Genomic DNA, 18,207 nt, shown 5'->3' on the forward strand with positions numbered 1-18,207 from the left:
CACACCACAATTATGCGAGCATTTTGAGGTGGGTCTCTAGATTAGCTTTACTCATCATCCTGTCAACTCTCACCAGTTTGCCTTTCATGCCCTCCCACAGCATGATGCTTCCACCAGCATGTCTCATTGCAAGTCTGGTGTGTTAAAAAGGTCTTAATGTGGCTTTATTTCAACATTGATTCTTTTTAATCATCCTCTCTTCCCTTGGTGTTTTAAAGAATTTCTGATCAATTTAAATACATACAATTTTCAACCAGTCTAGATACATTATGACAAACCTCAAAATATTCCTCATCAGAGCTCATGGATCCACTTCTGTACAGCCTGTCAGGGAGTGTGTTTCACCTTTATCAGGCCTCTGACAACTCCAGGATTTACTTTGTGCCACCTACGTCATGTTCATCCGAAACTGGCACATAACTCAAGAGAGATGAAGGCTAAAACAGAGAAGATATTATGGGAAAAAAGACAGGGTGCTCGTGAGGGACAAGAAAAGAGGATGTACGGAGATAATCGTATAATGTTTTACTTAGGCTATATTTAGTTGTGAATCATGTTTGGCTCCTGGACCAATAGCTCTAATGAAAAATGTGGAAAGAAATAGCACAATAATGGGAAAGTTAAAATGTGGATAAACGAAGAAACAGATGAGAAGAGACACGAAGTGAGGGAGAGAGAAGACGAGAGAGAGAGAGAGGCAAACGGTGTAACAATAAACATGCAAATGGAAAGCATAAAAACAGAAGAAGCAGGGAGAACTGATGGTTGACAAAGGAAATGAGATGGAGAATTTGCTAAGAGACGGAGGAAAATGAGGAGGGACATGCAGCTGAACGGAGGTGGGGTGTAAAACTCCGTGTTTCACATCTCAGGGTTATTTGCGATCAGAAGTGGAGGGTTCGACAGCAATGGGAATCAATACTTTCTCAGGAGTGTCCTGGTTCACACGTCCTGGAAGCACCTGCAGTGGTTGGGAAGAAAAACATGACGAAGTCAAATGAACAGAAAAAAATAAAAATAAAAAAAAAACAGCACACCTCCTCTATTTTGGCTATCAAGCATGTAGGAGATTACAGTGCGTGGGAATTTGCATAAACATGCTTCTCGATTACCGCCCCCATTGTTTGTGATTAATGAGATTAGGCTTGCTTTTGCAGGCACATTCAAGGATGTAATGGCAACTAATTGCTTGTCTTTTTCCACAAATTAAAAGTTGCTCTGCTTGATGTGTGTTTCAGCATGCGCTTAGTCGAGAGTGGATAGAGATATAGAACACGGGAGATGGAAATGTGGAGAAAATTGGAAGCAAGCAACAGCGGAAGGGAGACGAGACAAAAGAGTTTTCAAGAGATCAAATTTCGCAATGCAACAGCAGTAATGAAGCCCAGAAAAAAGGGAAAAACAGAGAAATGGGTTATGGGGTAAAATAAAATTCATCGAAGAAAGAAGGTCTTCAAAGAACTGTATAAAGCAACATAAGCAAATGGTAAAATGCGCAATTATGTAAGAGGAAAAAAGAAACGCAAAGAAGGGGGAAAAAAGATAGATGATGTTGACAAGAAAAAGAAGAAAGAGGTAGGCAGAAAAATGAGCAGGACAAAAAAGAGAAGAGATTGCTTTGAATGCTGTCAGAATTGAATCAGAGGCGGCCAGCTGTAAGCTCTGATAGTGCTTTGCCTCTAAATATATCATCTCTGAGATGGACTGATAGAAGCGGCGGGCGGAAACACGGCGAGAGGAAAGGCTTCACAAACGCAAAAATACTGCACATGTATACAAACTGAATCATTTCCCCTTCAGCTCGTCGTTTTCAGCTGCATTTGTGAATCTTGGCAGTAAAGACGCCTGCGGGGACTCCCAGCAGGGACGATATCTGCCACACTACTGCTGCATGACAACGCAACAAAACACAACCACCTTCCAGCATCAAAGACACATCTGCCCCGACACAACAGCAGCAGAAACCCACTTATCATAGAGCTGATCTCTGGGTGTGAGCAGCCCACGCTCCAACCCCCCAGACCCCACCTCCACTCGTTGACCCCCCGACTCTTCAGGCGTCAGCAGGAGTGATGGAGTGACAGCGTCGCCCCGGGGTGAAATTACAGCCTCAGCACTCCATCCCTCTTCTTCTCTTTCTCATTCGTATCTCTTTTTCAAGAAAGACCCCCCCCGTTAACCTTGCTGGTGGCGACTGTATCACACACACACACACACACACACACTTTCCTGCAAGTTGGAGATATATCCCCTGCATGACTGATACACTCTCAGATACACACAGAGGAAGATGGAGCAAAAGGGACCTGAGGCAATAATCTGAGTCAGTCTTTTACGGCATCTTTACCCCTTCAACTTTTTTACATTTTGTCAGATTGCGAGCACAAAGTTCAGTGTTTTTTTTTTTTTTTTTTTTTGTGGGATTTTTTATAAACCAATTGTAAAAAGGAAGATAAAGGTTTTTATACATTTTTAAAACAACAACAACCTAAAAAGTGTGGCACATATTTGTTTTCAGCCCCTACTGATATTTTGAAACCACTCAAACATGATTACTTAAGAAGAGACCATGTGTGTAAATACAAAATGAAAGAAACGTGGAAGGAGTCCAGTTTAAGGTTTAGGGGACACAGCAATCATTTAGAAGAAAATGTGGAAATGAGATGAAAATGTAACTTTTTTGGTCACATGCAAAACACTACATCGCCATGGACAGATAATCTCCATTGTGAAACATGGCAGTGGTGCAGATGCCTTTTTTTTCTTTTTTTCGCGTAGACTGGGAAAGGGATCAAAGTTGAGGGGAAGATGGATGGAGAAACCCTGGAAAAAAACCCGTTAATGACATAAGATTGTACGTCAGTTCAAGTCAAAAGGGTCCAGTCAACCCTGAACCCTTTTCTCACTCGAGAGTCTGTGGAAAGATTTAGAAATTGATGTTCACGGGCGACATGTCAGAATTTTATAAAGTAAAATATTATGCTGAAAACCTTTTATTCGTCTTCTTCCCATTCACAAATATGTGATCCCATACTTGTTTTCTGCAGGCATATAAAGCATTTTGAAATCCTGAACTACAGTTTATTGGTAATCATTATACAATGTAATGCATGTTTTTTCAAATAGTAGGGAGAAACCACTACCAGCTAAGCTCTTCACAAATTTTAACACGCATTACATCCTGTAACCTACCTTTTACATTAAATACATACAAAATCTGTAGAAGCTTGTTTTATTGTTCAAAGAGAAAAAGTGTTCTGAATTAGAATAAAGCACTGTAAGTGAAACAGATATTGTAGTTTCTCCCCTTCACTGTGGTGTACTTTTTCTATAAATAACCAATTAAAATACTTTTCATACTGCAATTGAAATTAGCAGCAGGACTAACACTCTGAGACATTCTTTGGAAAGTTAATTTACCATGCAGTCGTCTTGAATCCGTAAATTATACACCTACAGTATAACACACACACACACACACACACTTCTCTGCCTGTAGACCCGTTCTTTCTTTCTGCTGAGCTCCAGCAATAACGATCTCAGAGGAGCTCTCAAAGCTGCCGAGCACAGCAGGTGATTAATAAGCTCCTTTTTGCTGTTTGTGCTTCTTATTCTTTCACACTCAGTTTTAGGTATTGTGGCTCGTTGAATTAAAATACAGCCACTCCAACGTTCTAAGCAAATTAAATGTCTTTTGATGCATCTGCCATTGAAATAAATCTCCTGTTAATAATACCCGTCAGATTTGACATAACCTTACAAGTAAGCGCCTCATGACTGCCATCTAGTGTTTATTAGGAGCGGTTTTCATATTTAACAGCACTAAGAGTTTCAAAGTTGGACAGATAAAGGAAATGTATGCTTACTCTCACTGGACTGACAAAGCTAAAAAAAAAAAAAAAAGCTTTGTTTGGAAAACTGAGAAATATTTTTACTTCAATAATTATGTTATTATTTGTGAATAGTAGCTTTTGTGGTGCATAAAGAGGCACACAAACACCCGGATAGTTGCTATCTTATAAATGTTTATTCTTGGTACAGTAAGAATGAATCTGTGGGAACTCAACATCAGTAACTAATAGAAAAATACCTTTGCTGCACCAAGTTCACTTCACACACACACAGACACACACACACTTGTAGCCTGTAGCAAAACAATATACTGTGTTGTGAACATTTATTTAAAAAAAAAAAAAAAAAAAACTCTGAGTGCAAACATTAAGTTTGAAGTGCTGTCCATACAAAAAGTCATACAGTGTGAGGTACAGTATACTGGCATATGTTTTAATATTCTCTACAAAAAATATCAGTGATTTTCTCATTTTTAAACTTTCCTTTTAAAGATCTAAGTATTTCCCTGTGTGCAAATGTTTATATTTGTATATATATCCGGTGGTCTTTGTTCACTCCAAAGAGTAAACAAGTCTTTGGAGTGAATTGTCATTGAAATATATTTGGCTTCATGTGTAAAAAAAAAAAAAAAAATCAAGTAGTATGACCATCATGTCTGATGAGTTTTCAGTCCAAAGGTCTTTAATGTCCCTTTAACTGGATGTTCAGCTTCAGAGTCCAGAGGCATCAGCGGAGCTCTTGAATGAAGCATAAGGTCCACACAGCATAAAGGATGCAGACATCACTCCAACATATCCATGAACAAAGTCAGCAATGCATTTTTACCTTGACAACACTTGGTTGGTTTTTAGGACATGTTTTGGTGGCAGTCACAGGTGACTTTCATGTTGTCACAACACCTAGGTTCTGCAGGTCTTACTCCAACATGACAGGCGCAGGTTTTATTTTTATTTTATTTTATTTTTTACAGGAAATTACCTTTGATTGCAGTGGCAGAAAGCTCACAGAGCTTCCTTTGACATCTTCATGTAACTGCTTTGAGGTTTAGCCTTCGGCTTCAGGGGTGTGCCGTTTGCTTACTGGCAGGTAAAAACGGTGCTGGATGTCTTTCCTCTGATCGGTTGGCAGGATTCTCCCAACAGCACCGTTGTTCCAGCAGAGTTAACTTAACTGAGGTCGAGGGCTGGATGCTGCCGCAGAGGGCTGCAGCTATAGATGGCTGTGAACTGAAGGGTAAACACACACACACACATGCAAACAGGACACACAGGACAAAAGATGGTTTATAAAGTGACTGCTTTTACTGGTAAAGAGAAAACAAACAAAAAAATAATTACATCTACTCAGACTAGACTTACAGTGTTCTGAAAAGTGTGGCCTGCATCAAGCTGCCACCACCATTGGGTCTTTTCCATCAGTGCCTATTTGGCTCAGTTTGACCCAGAAGTGTGTGTGTTTTAAGCTCAACGCTGCTTAACCCTAGTCGAGTGCATGCTATACAGTAACTGGTACCAGTAATGGAGGCTCATGTTTCTCTGCGGGACGTTGTGTTCACAGGGTAAGTGTTAGTTTTCAGCTACACATTGTGTAGCAAATTAAATACGCAGAAACAAACTAGCTGTGCACTGAAAGCCTCTATGAAGAATTTGCTGCATTTTATCTGATACGCAAAAGATCGAAAACACGTTTGAGATGGTTAACCAAACAAAAACGCAAATCTAACCTGCTGTTCTGTCCCACTGAGAGGTTAGAACGAGGGTTACTATTCTCTGTTTGAGCTGAAATAAAGGGTGTAGACGCTGTCAGAGTGGAGTCCATTAGACCCCAGAGTCTGAACACCAATGTGGACAGGTTCACGCAAGTTGATGTTCTCCAGAATACACTAAAATAAAAAAAAATGCATACTACATATGAGTACTTGTTTTAGGTAAACAAAATTCAGCATGTTTCATCTGTAAAGTGTTAAGAGAGCTTGTACCTTGGTGCACGCTGAGCTCAGGACCGATTTGTGGAATTCCTTGTTGACAAACACCTGAGGGATGAAAATGAAATGCTGTATTTGTTCGAGACACGAGGTAAACATCCCGAGGTTGTGAATGAAAAGAACATATGCAAATCTAAAGAGCATATTTTTTCTACCCACCCTGTAGCCATACACAAAAGTGTTGTTGCTGCAGCCGAGCTCGTCAAGAGGAGGCCTCTCCCAGCCAATCAAAAGGCTGCTCTGTCCCACTGTTTTAATAACCTCAACCGAGCGAACCCCCGCTGGAGAAAGTTCTAGACAAAGTTAGACAAACAAAATTTTGTCCATTTTACACTCAGTTTCCTTTACTTCTTTCAACGGAGAAGGACGAGCCGTTTTCATATTTCAAATTCTAACCACAACAAACGGAACAACACAGTACATTCAGAGAGAGCTAATAGGCCCAAATGATACATTAAAACGTAATAATCGTATACAGCAGAGTGCAGTGCGGGCAGCGAAATGGGGAACACTAAACAAGAATGTGCACTGGAGTGTGCTGCAGCGTTTTCATTAATTTAAAAGACAGGCACAGAGAAAAGGACATATTTGCAGGGAATCTAATATCACAAGAACAGGAGAAGAAAAACCAATACGGTGCCGTAATGCAGTGCACCATCTTTCTCAACACTACAGTAGTTCCTCAGGTCCTCATCTTCTTGAATTTCTGTCTCTCACTTTAAAACTTATGAGTAGCTGAAGTTGTATAAGAGTGTTCAAGATTTTTTTTTATTGCTCGAAAGTAATAAAAAAAAATAGTCAATTTGCACTTGAACACATCATATGTGTTTATATCCGTCTCAAAAATCACGTCAATTTGAATCAAAATACAGCAAATCTAATATGAAATAGGTTTCTGGAAGTGATAAATCAGAGAAGATTCTGCTTTTCAGACAGCACTCACTGACCATCTGTTTTTTTTTTTTCACAAAGAAAAATAAAGTCTTGAATTTTCACCTCACCTGGTCTGGGTCTTGAAGCATTTTCCAATGCAGCAGTGGAATGTGCAGCAGCCTTGTGGGATTTCTCGAGGGAGAAACGAGCAGACTGACTGCAGGATGTATTGAGTGGATCTGTTTGTGTAATGTCAGATAAATCAAACATGGGGATGAATTTCTTTTCTATCTGCTTTGTGTGTGTGAATAACTTGGTGTCATCACTAGAGACGGAGCTGTCTTTTCTGTGAGTTGCAGACTTGAGAGAAAAATCAGGACATGTTAAAAGTTCTTGTCTTTTAGATCCGTCTGCTTTAAGGTGGCAGGAAGTGAACATGCTTGGACTTAATTTGGCATCAGTAGACCGAGACTTGACTGCATTAAAAAGTGTTGGCGATTTCTTAGAAGTGTCAGAATTAGTAGCCATGTCTGGGGCGTGTTTAGTGTGGAAACAACATTGTGAGACTGGCAGAGAGTCAGTACATTTAACACCGAAAGGAAAACGTCTTGTTGGTTTGGGTGAGTTTAGGTCTGCGGGTGCTGAAGGTGAGAGGTTTCTATGAGGATGCTTTCCTCGTCCTCTGTTCTCTGGTGCCTTAAAAAGAAGACACCCAAAAACATGAATCATCTTAACCTCTCACTTTAATTTGTGCTAAAATATCTTTTTGAATACTTAAACGTTTTCTTAAAAGTCCGTAATCCTGTTAAACATTTACGCCTCAGGTTACCTGAACGCTGTCCATCAGTGTCTTCTGCAGTTCTTCTTGCAGGTTGAGAATCTTCTCGGGACTGCTGAGTCTCCTGCTGGGACTGACCCGTGTGCTTGAGGACGCCGAAGGAGGACCGTGTGAGTGTATCCCCACCTCGGCTGTATCTGGGGAGTGCTTGTCTTTCACCTCCAAATGAAGGAAGTCGATTTTCTCGGGTGGAATGGTTGCGTCGAGCGATGCGGTGACAGGAGACAGCTGAGCAGGGGTTGATAAAGATTTACTTTGTCATTTAGAAACGAGAACCCAACTTACAAACAGAAAATACATAGATTCTCATTACAGGCATGAGATGAGTTCATGACTAGATGATCTGGCGCTTTAAATCTAGCAGTCACGGGTTTTAACTATTGAGATGCAGTAAAGCGAAATTTAAGTTTAACTTGAGCATCCTACAAATTGAACAATAAGTATCAGATCAATTTTCTGGAATCCTTCAAGTTAAATGTTTTCATAATGTAGTTGCTTTTTTAGTGTTTGGATTAATATTTTACTCTTTGAATCAGGTTGATAATTTATCAACAGGTTGATCATTTTGATTACATATACTTATGTGTAATCAAAATTATCAACCTGTTTTTTTCCACTTTGTTTATTTAACCAGCTGCTGTGGAAGAACAAAACCATTGTTATAGCTTAGCTATATTTTGCATCATTATTTGTAAACTACAGTGATGGGTTGCTTTGTAACACACGTTTTAAAAATGTTTACATTTCCTCACCTGGGGGCTGTTTGTGGAGATGATCTCCTTTAATGGGACAACAGGGGACACCCTAATACTTGATGGAGATGCTGACCCAGGGGGGGTTTCCTTTAGTGTTTCTGCTGCTGCAGGTGCAACTTTCCAGCAGTCCTGGGGATTTGCTGAAGTCTCACCAGCAAATATCAAAGAGTGTTTTTCACTTCCACCACACTGAACTCCAGATTCAACTGAGACTTTATTTTGATGCGTAATCAAACGGTTTGATGCAACTGGGCAGGTTGGATCAGTCAGGATTCCCTTGTTGCAGCCTTGAAATGCTGAAAAAAAATGTTGTGTGAAATCACTATAGTGCTCTCTGCGTCTAACTTTGCTCTCTGGTGAGAATGCAGCAGCGTAGTCCTGCAGAGCGGCATCACTGAGCAGATGCTCGGCCTGCTGCGTCAGCCTGGGCTCCAGACTGCCGTCTCTGTGCATGGACTTCATCATCTCAGCTAACAAGATGTTTCTCTCCTGACACTTCACCACCAGGCAAGACAGCTTGGCCTATTATTGGGGAAAAAAAGAAAAAAAAGTTTGTAAGCAAAAATCATCCACAGGGAGCTGTTCAGCAGCAAAAACAATTCAAAACAACAATTCAAGTGAAAAATTATTTTGTTTCCTCACCTTTAAGGGAGCTACATCCAGATCAGTTTGGCTTTTTCTTTTAAGAAGTGCATCATACTGCAAATAAAACCACACACATTTAATACTCAAAAAAAAAAAAAATGTAGCAGAACCTCAGAAAAGCTGCTGACTGATTACCCACCTTAGCTCTGATGTCATCGTAGCGTGCTCTGAGGGAGACGAGAGCAGCGGTCTGATCGTCCCTCCTGCCCCGTCCTCGTTTCAGAGCGATGTACTCCGAGTTCAGCTCCTCCAGAGCCACGGTCTGTGGAGGGTTACACACACATTTCACATCAAGGACAAATTAATGAGGCTACTTTAAACAGCAGAAGAACAATGATGGTGATTAAATGGAAAATGTCACCATCACCTTGTTATACGTCTGTAAAACATCCGTTTATCAGCCTTAAGTCATTGCCGCATGGTTGTTACTTAAATGAATGTCCTCGATGGTTAATGCCGAGTCATAAAGAAAAATAAACAAGCCGTGCCTTAGCTTTGAGCTGAGCAGAAAGGATGTGATGGCGCTCGTCTGTTTGTGCCTTCAGAGACAAAGCATCAGTCTTCTCCCTGAGCAGGACCATCAGTTTCGCCTGCAGCTCCTTCACCTGCACGAGCCACAGTCACCAGTCAGACCCGACGCATACATGCTCTGTTTACAAAGTAGGAGCAGAAAAAAAGCTGCCAAACTACATGAAAATCTGGCTTTTATCTCCACAAAACAGTTCGGTTTGAATATTGTGATGATGTAGCCTTTAGAAACAGGAAAGAAATTTCTAGAAAAAAGTTTGTATATATATATATATATATATATATATATACACACACACACATACAATAGCAGAAATATAACATCTGAAATAAAGATTGCAGAGTCTGCAAAAGCATTAAGATAAGAGATAAAAAAGTGGCTTGTAGATATTTTACTGGGTTCAGTGATATTACAGTGGGAGTGATCAGTTAATTGGCTCATTGTATGCCTGGTGTAATGTATTGGTGGCTTCTTTTAAAAAATGCCATGGACTGATTCATTTTGGGCATCAAAGAGAGTTTTTGATCAAAGCAGGAGTTAGGGTTTTAGTCTTCTTGGTCTTCTTAGAAGTCTAAGAAAAGTAAGAGAAGCACAGTGAAGGTTTCTTTTTCTTTTGTCGTTGAGTTTAACTTCTAGACAAAGTAGAAAAAGCACCATGAATTCTTTGAAATACATCAAGTCCAGTAAAAACTGGTCTTAGCTCAGGAAACATTCTTGGAAAACATAAATATCCAAGAAGATTTCTTGGACTTTACAAAATAGCAGCAAAGCAACTACGCAATGTTAATCACAAACCTTTGCATAAAACATCGAGAATAGAATTAACCATATTAAGATGGACAAGAGACAAGGTTTTTTTTTTAAACAATTGTATAAAAAGTTTAATAATTGAGGGCATGTGTAATTAGGAGTTATTTCTTTGTCATTTGAGACAGTCACCAAAAAGCTGGTGTTTTCTACATGAGGTTTTATCTGTGATTCTTAATGTAGAACCCCATTTACACAAAATATGTGAAATGATTTTATTAACAACACAACAAAATATTAATGAAAGGAGGTTAGTACCTGCAGTGTAAGGGTCTCATTTTCCTTCACGATGTCTTCCCTCTGACTGGCTGATTCTGTCAGTCTCATGATCTGATCAGCTGACTTTTTTTCTACTGCTTCACGCCTGGCGTCTGACTGGGACAGCTCAGTGCGCAGCTTCCTTATCTTCATGCATAAAAAAGACAATCATGATCATGTACGTACAAGTATTACATATTCATAGTTGCTTGTACTCACCTCTGCATGATTCTTTTCCACTTCTTCTCTTGACTTCTTTAATTCATCTCCCAAAGCTTCAATCTCCCTCATCAGGTCACTTTCATTCTGTCATTCATCAAAATCATACTGAGTTAAACATAGTATGGTGTACTGCAGCACTAGTAGGGTATAAACGTAAAACATAAGACTTGAATTGAATCAATATGTCAATGAAATTACTCCAAGTACCTTCACAGACTTTCCTCTGTTGTTACTGGTTTCACATCCTGTAGCATCATTTCCTTTCCCTGTCCTCTTTGTCGTATGATCATTTCTTACATTTAATTCATGATTGGTCTTCTCAGCTTGCATTTGAAGGCTGCACCTGTCCTCTTGTAAACTCAAGATTATTTGCTTTATGTTTCTTTGCTCTTCCTTTAAACGGATGATTGATTGCTCGACTTTATCCTTTTCGTCCTTCAAACTGCTGACAGACGTTATTAGCTGGTCACGCTCCTCTTTTAAAGTGCGAGTTATTTCCTTCTGGTCTCTCTGTTCTGTGAGACTCTTAAGGGACTCTGTTATTTTGTCTCGCTGTTCATTCAAATGAAGAACAGTTTGGCTTAGCTGCTCGCTTTCTGTCTGTAAACTCTGCAGAGACTTCATGATCCGATCCCTCTCTTCTTCACCACTTGAAATAGATTCTTTTATCACATCTTTGTCTCTTTGAAGAGCAGATAACAACAGATTTAGTTCCTCTTTCTCTTCTTTAAGGCCACTATTGGACCTCGTGTACTGATCTTTTTCATCCTTCAGACGGCAGACGACCCTGCTGAGCTGCTCTCTCTCTTGTTTAAGTCCATGTAGAGACTGAAAGATGCAATCTTTCTGCTCCTTCAGTGCCCATACTGAGCGAGTTAGCTGCCGTTTTTCTTCCGTTTGTCTTTGGAGTGACAGAGCAACTTCTTTCTGCTCTTCTCTTAGAGAACTGATGTTGGCTGTCAGCTCTTTTTGTTCTGTTTTGAGGCTCTGGATTGAGTTGTTGAGCTGGGCTACTTCATCTGTCAAAGAACTAACATGCAGGCTGTTCTGTGAGCGGTTTTGTAATGAGTCACGCTGAACGTTTTCCTGACAGCCAGACGAGGAGGCTGTGGTCAAACTGTCAGTTTCTTGACTGAAACTCAACTGTGTTTCTTTATCTTCTCTAAGCATATTTTCTACTAAACTGTCCACACGTTCTTTTTGTTTTTCCTGTTGGAGGCATCCCGGTATTTCAGCGCGGTGTTCATTTTGCCACAGAGATCTGCAGTGCTGCTTAACCTGTGGTTTCTCTTTGCTCTCTTCGAATTTTTGCCGAAGCTCCATAATGGTATTCAGATCATCCTCAGTCTTCCTGGTGAGTTCTGAGATCAAACTGACTTGTTCTTGGTTCTCCTGCTCCAACCTGACACCGTCCTCCTCCAGCCGACGAATACGCTCCCTCAGGTGTGTTTGCTCCGTTTTCATCTCCTCTTCCCTGAGTTCAATGTGAGCCTGCAGCTCTTGGATCCTAACTGCCAAGGCCCGGTTTTCCTGATTCAGGGCTTGGATGAGCTCACTTTGTGCAAGGTCAAGAACTGCATCGTCTCCAGCAGAATTTAATGGAGGAGGACGATCTGCATCACAAGTGGCAGGTGTGATAATCTACAAACCACAACAATAAAAATATACAATCTGAATACAAATATAATGGAAATGACAATTGCTCTTGAAAACATTTTAGAGGAAAAAAAAAAACATGAAATACCCTTTCTTCTGATGACAACTGAGCTTTTGCACTCGGTTGCTTTTCAGTCTCTCTCCTGAGTTGTAGCTTTATTTCAGCATTCTCCCGAGTCATCGCCCGTAGCTCTGCTTTTATGTGCCGAAGTTCATCCTCCAGGTGGTCACGTTCTTCTTTAAGAGCTTTCGAATGGTCACCAAACCCCAAGCTGTGGAAAGCTGCACTCAGGGCATCGGATTCTACACTGGGAATTTCCTCCACATTTCTCAGTTTAGGTTCAGTTATGAGCTCAGTGGAGAAGGAAAGGGACTGGGAACCTGGGATGGGTTTGGAACCAATTTGGGGAAAATGGTTAAGAGGATTTAGTTTTGTGGTTCTCGTAGATGGTGGGAAATGATCCTTCGGGTTGTTTTGTGTGTGCTCTGCTGCACCCTTATGGTCAATGCGTTGAACTGCAGACAGATGTGACACAGGAACTGCATGTGACTGCACCTACAAATTATAAAAAAAAAAAAAAAAACGTAGCAAATGTTAAATAGATGCTAACACTTAGGATTCTCTTTAAATGATTCATGGATGCACAGCACTTTTGAGCCAGTTACCAACTGCAAAATATTGACCAATGTATATTCATAAAATACAATACTGTAATGCTTAAAATTCAGTCAATGTCATATATATATGTATATGCTCCATTTAATGGGCCATTTTTACCCTGAATGACCCAAACTCTGAAAATTTTTTTTGATTTTTTTTCTGCCCTATTCAACAAGTGAGGAAAAACCTACAATTAAACAAGAGAAAGTAGTTTTATGGACAGATTCTTTGGTGCATAAAAAATATAATCCATCCATCTTCTTTACACCCTTGTCCTTCGGTGGGGTCGGGAGGTTTGCTGGTGCCTATCTCCAACTAACATTCTGGGCGAGAGGCGGGGTTCACCCTGGACAGGTTGCCAGTCTGTCGCAGAGGACAAACAACTATGCATACACACACCTAGGGGCAATTTGGAGAGGCCAATTAACCTGACAGTCATGTTTTTGGACTGTGAAGGAAACCCATGCATGCACAGGGAGAACATGCAAACTCCATGCAGGGCTGGGAATTGAACCCAGAACCTTCTTGCTGCAAGGCAACAGCTCTACCAACAAACAAATAAAAAATATAATCTTGTATATAATCTTGCAGTTGATTAATTTTTTCCTGTATTCAAAATTATCTGAAGCACGTTTCTTGTAAGAATTTTTTGTGTAGGAAAAAAAATCTGAGTAAAATATAGGTGGTAAACATTGATGTGATATTTTTTTTTTCCCAAGTGAACCAGCTGAATAGGTTTTGCCAGATGATTTTCTAAGTGTAGATCAGAAACGTACTGATTTACAACCTTCTGAAACATTCACAGTTAAGCAAAAACAATCTGTTTTTATCTCTAAATATGTACTTTGGCTTAATTTGTTTGATTTTTTTTTATTTATAAGATGAACAGTTAGCTATTCTAATGAAACAGAGCATTATTTTCTATAGGAAGACTGTGGCTGTCCAGCGCCAGGTTGCTCATCGACTTGTGGAAAGTTTTATGCTCTCATCTCACTCGTTTTAACCTAAAAAGCTCACTAATATTTTGGGTTCCTCGGTACATTAGAGGTGTAAAGAAGCTGTTTTTATATTATTATGAGCACTTTTTTGTCTCCGTCTAAATTTTCTCAGTTTCATTATAAACAAAATTTTAATCTCAACAACATAGCGACATGAAGTTCTGATAAAGTCAGTTGAAGCTTACACACCTCGCCTACTAGGCTTCCTGCTGAAGATTGTCCAAGCACCAGCCCAGGTGACGGAGGCCTGACCGGTGTATCTGGACAGCAGCGTGGCAAGTCCACTACAGGAACGGTACTCATTGCCTCAGATTTTAGAGATGACAGCGCAGGCGTGGAGTTAGCTGCATCCCTGAGAATATCCTGGAGACTCTGGTTCTCCTTTCTCAGGTCTTCCACCTCCTCCATCATGGAGCTCTCTGACTGTCTTAGTTGATGCAGCTCTGCCTTCATCTCCTCCACTGTGCAGCCCAGGAAGTGGCTGTTCTCCTGGGCCTCCTGCAGCTCCTCCAACAGTTTCCTCCGCTCAGTCATCCCGTCCTCCTCTCTCTCCAGCAGTACCTTGAGATCCTCCTGCAGGCTGATAATGAAGCTTTGCAGTCTGGCCTCTTTGGAAGTATGTTTTGTTTCCTTGTCCCGTCCTCCCTCTATGACTGAGTCTGTCTTACTCTCATCAACCTTTGTCCTTTCGTTACTCAACGGTCCCACATTTGGCTGGGACCGTTTCTTCCTCTCTTCCTTGTGTTCCTCCTCTCCTTCCCCCTCTCCTCTCATAGACTGTAACTTGTCTGGTTCATTCATGTGTTTTACAGTCCCAGCTGTGATTCTGACAGCTGTGATTGTTGCCATTCCTGTAGCACAGCTAACAGTCACATCCAGTAACTGCTTTTCTAAACTGTAGATGCGATTCTGCAGACTCTGCTCTCTGTCACGGGCCAGGTTGAGCTTCTGCTGGAGCTTGATTTTAAAGCTCTCAAAGTACTGGGCCTGTCGACTCATCTCCTCGTCTTTGGCCTTCAGCTGCCTCTGGCAGCGCTGCAGCCTCTCCCTCCAAGCATGCTCCTCTCGCTCCTTTTCTTGACTCTGACGAGGAACAGAGAGAGAAGAACAAAATATCAAAGCAAGGTTCATCTTCACATATTTACTTTGCAAGTCATCACAAGCCAATATTATTACATTTTTTCATGTTTTTAATCTGTTTTCATTGAAAAGCTCAACAATTGTTCTTCCAACATGCGTATGCTCATAACATTCTTTCCATAGCCATGTTTTTAAAAAAAAAGTTTGTGTAAATTGTTTCAAAATATTTTAGTATTAATTGGATCTTGATTCCATGTGCATTTGTAGGTGCAACATGGCAACATAAATCCCTATATGATCACATGAACTTGCAGTATCTGTGCTTATATTACCCTGACACTGTTTCACTCTGAACAGCTGCAAAAAACAGAATATTTGAAGACTGAACAACTCACATGAATGTCCAATGTGATTTTCATTTTTCTGCATTTAATGTTGGAGAATTTCCAATTTACCCAAGATACACCAGCTCTGATGGAACATCCATCATAAAAACACATTGCTCAAAAAGAAAGAAAAGAAAAAAAGAAAAAAAATCAAAAGACAATGTTCTGGTTGTCTTCCCTGATCTGGACCTGGTTGCTACTGAGCTCATGGAAAGTGCAAGTTGTGAACTGGTAGCATTGGACAGACTGGACTTGATATACCAGACATGTTTTATTGGATTTGGGTTCAGGATCAGTAATATCCCTCTGTACTGCAGGAAATGACTGCTTACTCTCATCAAATGAGGTCGGGCATCAACATAAACCTACAGGAACCCAGGATGCCGTTGCCTACGCAGTGGCAAACCTCACAATGCTGCTGTTCAATGGTAAATGCCAGTATTGTTTATGTTCATGATTCATGTTGCCAGGCAGTGAGTAGAGGACCCACCACAGGACAATGGGCTTTTAGACCTTAACACATCTCTTGCTGATTGTTTGGTCTGGGACTTTCACACCAGGTGGAGGCCATTTTGTAGTGCTCTGGTACGACTCATTCTGTTCCTTCTTGCAAAAAGGAGAAGACATCAGTCATGTTGACAGGTTAAGGCCATCTGCAGCTTTCTAAATGTCTCCTGAAATCATATCTGTGTTCTTGAGATCGTATTGGGGAAACATGACAAACCTTTCCAAGCAATACATGTACTGATGTGGAATCATATTCAATCCTATCCTAGTAGCAACACTGAACCATACCAAATGTGAAACTAGCAGAAAAACAGATAGAAAAGATAAAGAGGGAAAACTGTCTGTGGCCACCATCAATAAAACCAATCCTGTTAAGGAGGTTTTTTGTATCTTATCCCCTCTGGTCCAACAGTTCGTAGTCTTAACACCAAAGTTACTGAAACTGATTTAATCTTTTCTAGTTAACTGACCTCCTGTTTGGTTTTTCAGTTTCCTTTGATATGAAAGAGTTCTGAGAGTAAAATGTGGTTTGCTTAAAAATAAATAAATTAGGTTGCAATCTACCAAAAACATATCTCACCACCAATGCTTGAACTTGATCCTCAAAAGTAGTGCAAGATTAAATATGCAAAAGATTATTGAAAAAAAATAAAAAAAAACACAAAGTTTACTCAAACCACAAAGATGACACCAAGTATTCCTAAGGTGTGTACTTTCAGATTAAATTTCCAGTCATGACTGCGGTATGTTACAACGCTGGATCTATGTAATGAAATTTTGTCAAACATTTCAACTCCTTACTGCAATGAATTACAATTCTATAGCAACATTTTCAAAAAAGTCACAAAGAGTTTTTTTTTTTCTAGAACACTCACCATCGTCCTGACTTCCTGTCTGAGCATGTGGAGTGTCTGGTCCAGTTTGTGAGAGAGCTGCATGCTGAGAGCTCAGAAGCAGTCGTTAGCTGACAAAGCCGTGGCAGCAGGTTCCTCTTGGAGTTCTGCAGCTCTCTGATGCCAACAACGTGATTAAAAAACAGCCGTTTACATGATGTCATATTCACACCTTTCAGTCAAATTTTCAAAGTAAAATTTTAAAGGCTTTTCTAAATTTAAAAATCTGAGATATGGGTAACATCTCCTGAACACATTGTGTTTACATGACAGGGTGCAGGCAGTTGTGAGTGTGTGTGATACGTGATACCTCCTCAGTCAAAAGTGAGCATATAGCAGCAGGTGTGTTACTGGATCCCATCTCCTTCGGGTTCTCACATGTTCCTCAGGATGACCGAACTGGCTTTGTGCTTCAAGTCCTCCCCCGTCGTTATACAGAACTTGCAGGTCCGTGTCAGTTCCTAGTAACCCGGCTGCTTCTAGAACCCGCTCTGACCGATGGGGTCATGTGATCCTCTGTAGATCAGGCTCTGTCTTCTGAGCAAAGCTTACTTGCGACACATGAGCTGAGAAACGCAGAGTGGCAAAGTCAGTGAGGTTTTCTGTTATATTAGTGAAATGTTCATTTCTGACATAAAAACTGATGTACTTAAAATATCTTCCATCTATTATTCAACGTGTCAGCAGCTTGCTGGCAAGTTGTTGGGCAGAGGTATCGCTCAGGTTACCCCATCTCCCAATCATCATTCTGCTTACTAAAGCTCCTATTTTATCACTGTGCAGGACACATCCGTAAATCTTTAGGACAGTGCCGCATGTTCACAGAATTGCCTTAAGCCCATTTAATCATCACCATAATGTCATGAACTCACCTGATGCAAACATAAAAAATCTGATCCTGTGCTTTAGGACTGCAAATCCACCCAGCAAGTCTGGCAAATACTTAACTAGTTTGTACATTAAAGTCGGTAGTCAGATTTAACACGTCTTTGCTTGTGTTATCTAAAGACTTGAGAAGAAAACCAAATAAACTTTTATACAAACCTGATTGTGCTTTTCCACCTCTTAAAGTCTTCCCCTTCCAGTAAGTTCAATGTCTGATATGTGGACTTAGTTGTACTCCTGTTTCCATAGAAACTCCACAGACTCATTACAAGAATCCTTCGCGTCCATTTGGCACTCAGCCTGTTCACCCCCCACATTCAGTCCCTGAACTTTCACTTCTCCTCCCCCAGCTTTTCTTTTCCATTGGGGCATTCTTTC

The 18,207-nt window shown here is 40.5% G+C and overlaps 1 protein-coding gene across 1 annotated transcript; it reads right to left on the reverse strand.

Moving 5' to 3' along the window:
- Positions 1–4,812: 4,812 nt before the first annotated feature.
- Positions 4,813–18,076, reverse strand: LOC106942053 (myosin-10-like). Its single transcript, XM_015025235.1, has 18 exons — positions 17,989–18,076; positions 17,323–17,510; positions 16,927–17,059; positions 14,268–15,161; positions 12,508–12,975; positions 10,971–12,404; positions 10,761–10,847; positions 10,542–10,688; positions 9,436–9,552; positions 9,087–9,209; positions 8,945–9,001; positions 8,300–8,824; positions 7,539–7,775; positions 6,838–7,405; positions 5,996–6,129; positions 5,831–5,884; positions 5,576–5,734; positions 4,813–5,078 (listed from the first exon to the last, which is right to left on the reverse strand). The coding sequence occupies exons 3-17, from the start codon at positions 16,987–16,989 to the stop codon at positions 5,615–5,617; spliced, it is 5,028 nt and encodes a 1,675-aa protein (XP_014880721.1). The 5' UTR covers positions 16,990–17,059; positions 17,323–17,510; positions 17,989–18,076; the 3' UTR covers positions 4,813–5,078; positions 5,576–5,614.
- Between the last annotated feature and the right edge of the window lie 131 nt (positions 18,077–18,207).

Source organism: Poecilia latipinna, unplaced genomic scaffold, assembly GCF_001443285.1.
Source record: "Poecilia latipinna isolate Pla-1442-1.1 unplaced genomic scaffold, P_latipinna-1.0 Scaffold95, whole genome shotgun sequence".
In the NCBI taxonomy this organism is placed as follows: domain Eukaryota; kingdom Metazoa; phylum Chordata; class Actinopteri; order Cyprinodontiformes; family Poeciliidae; genus Poecilia; species Poecilia latipinna.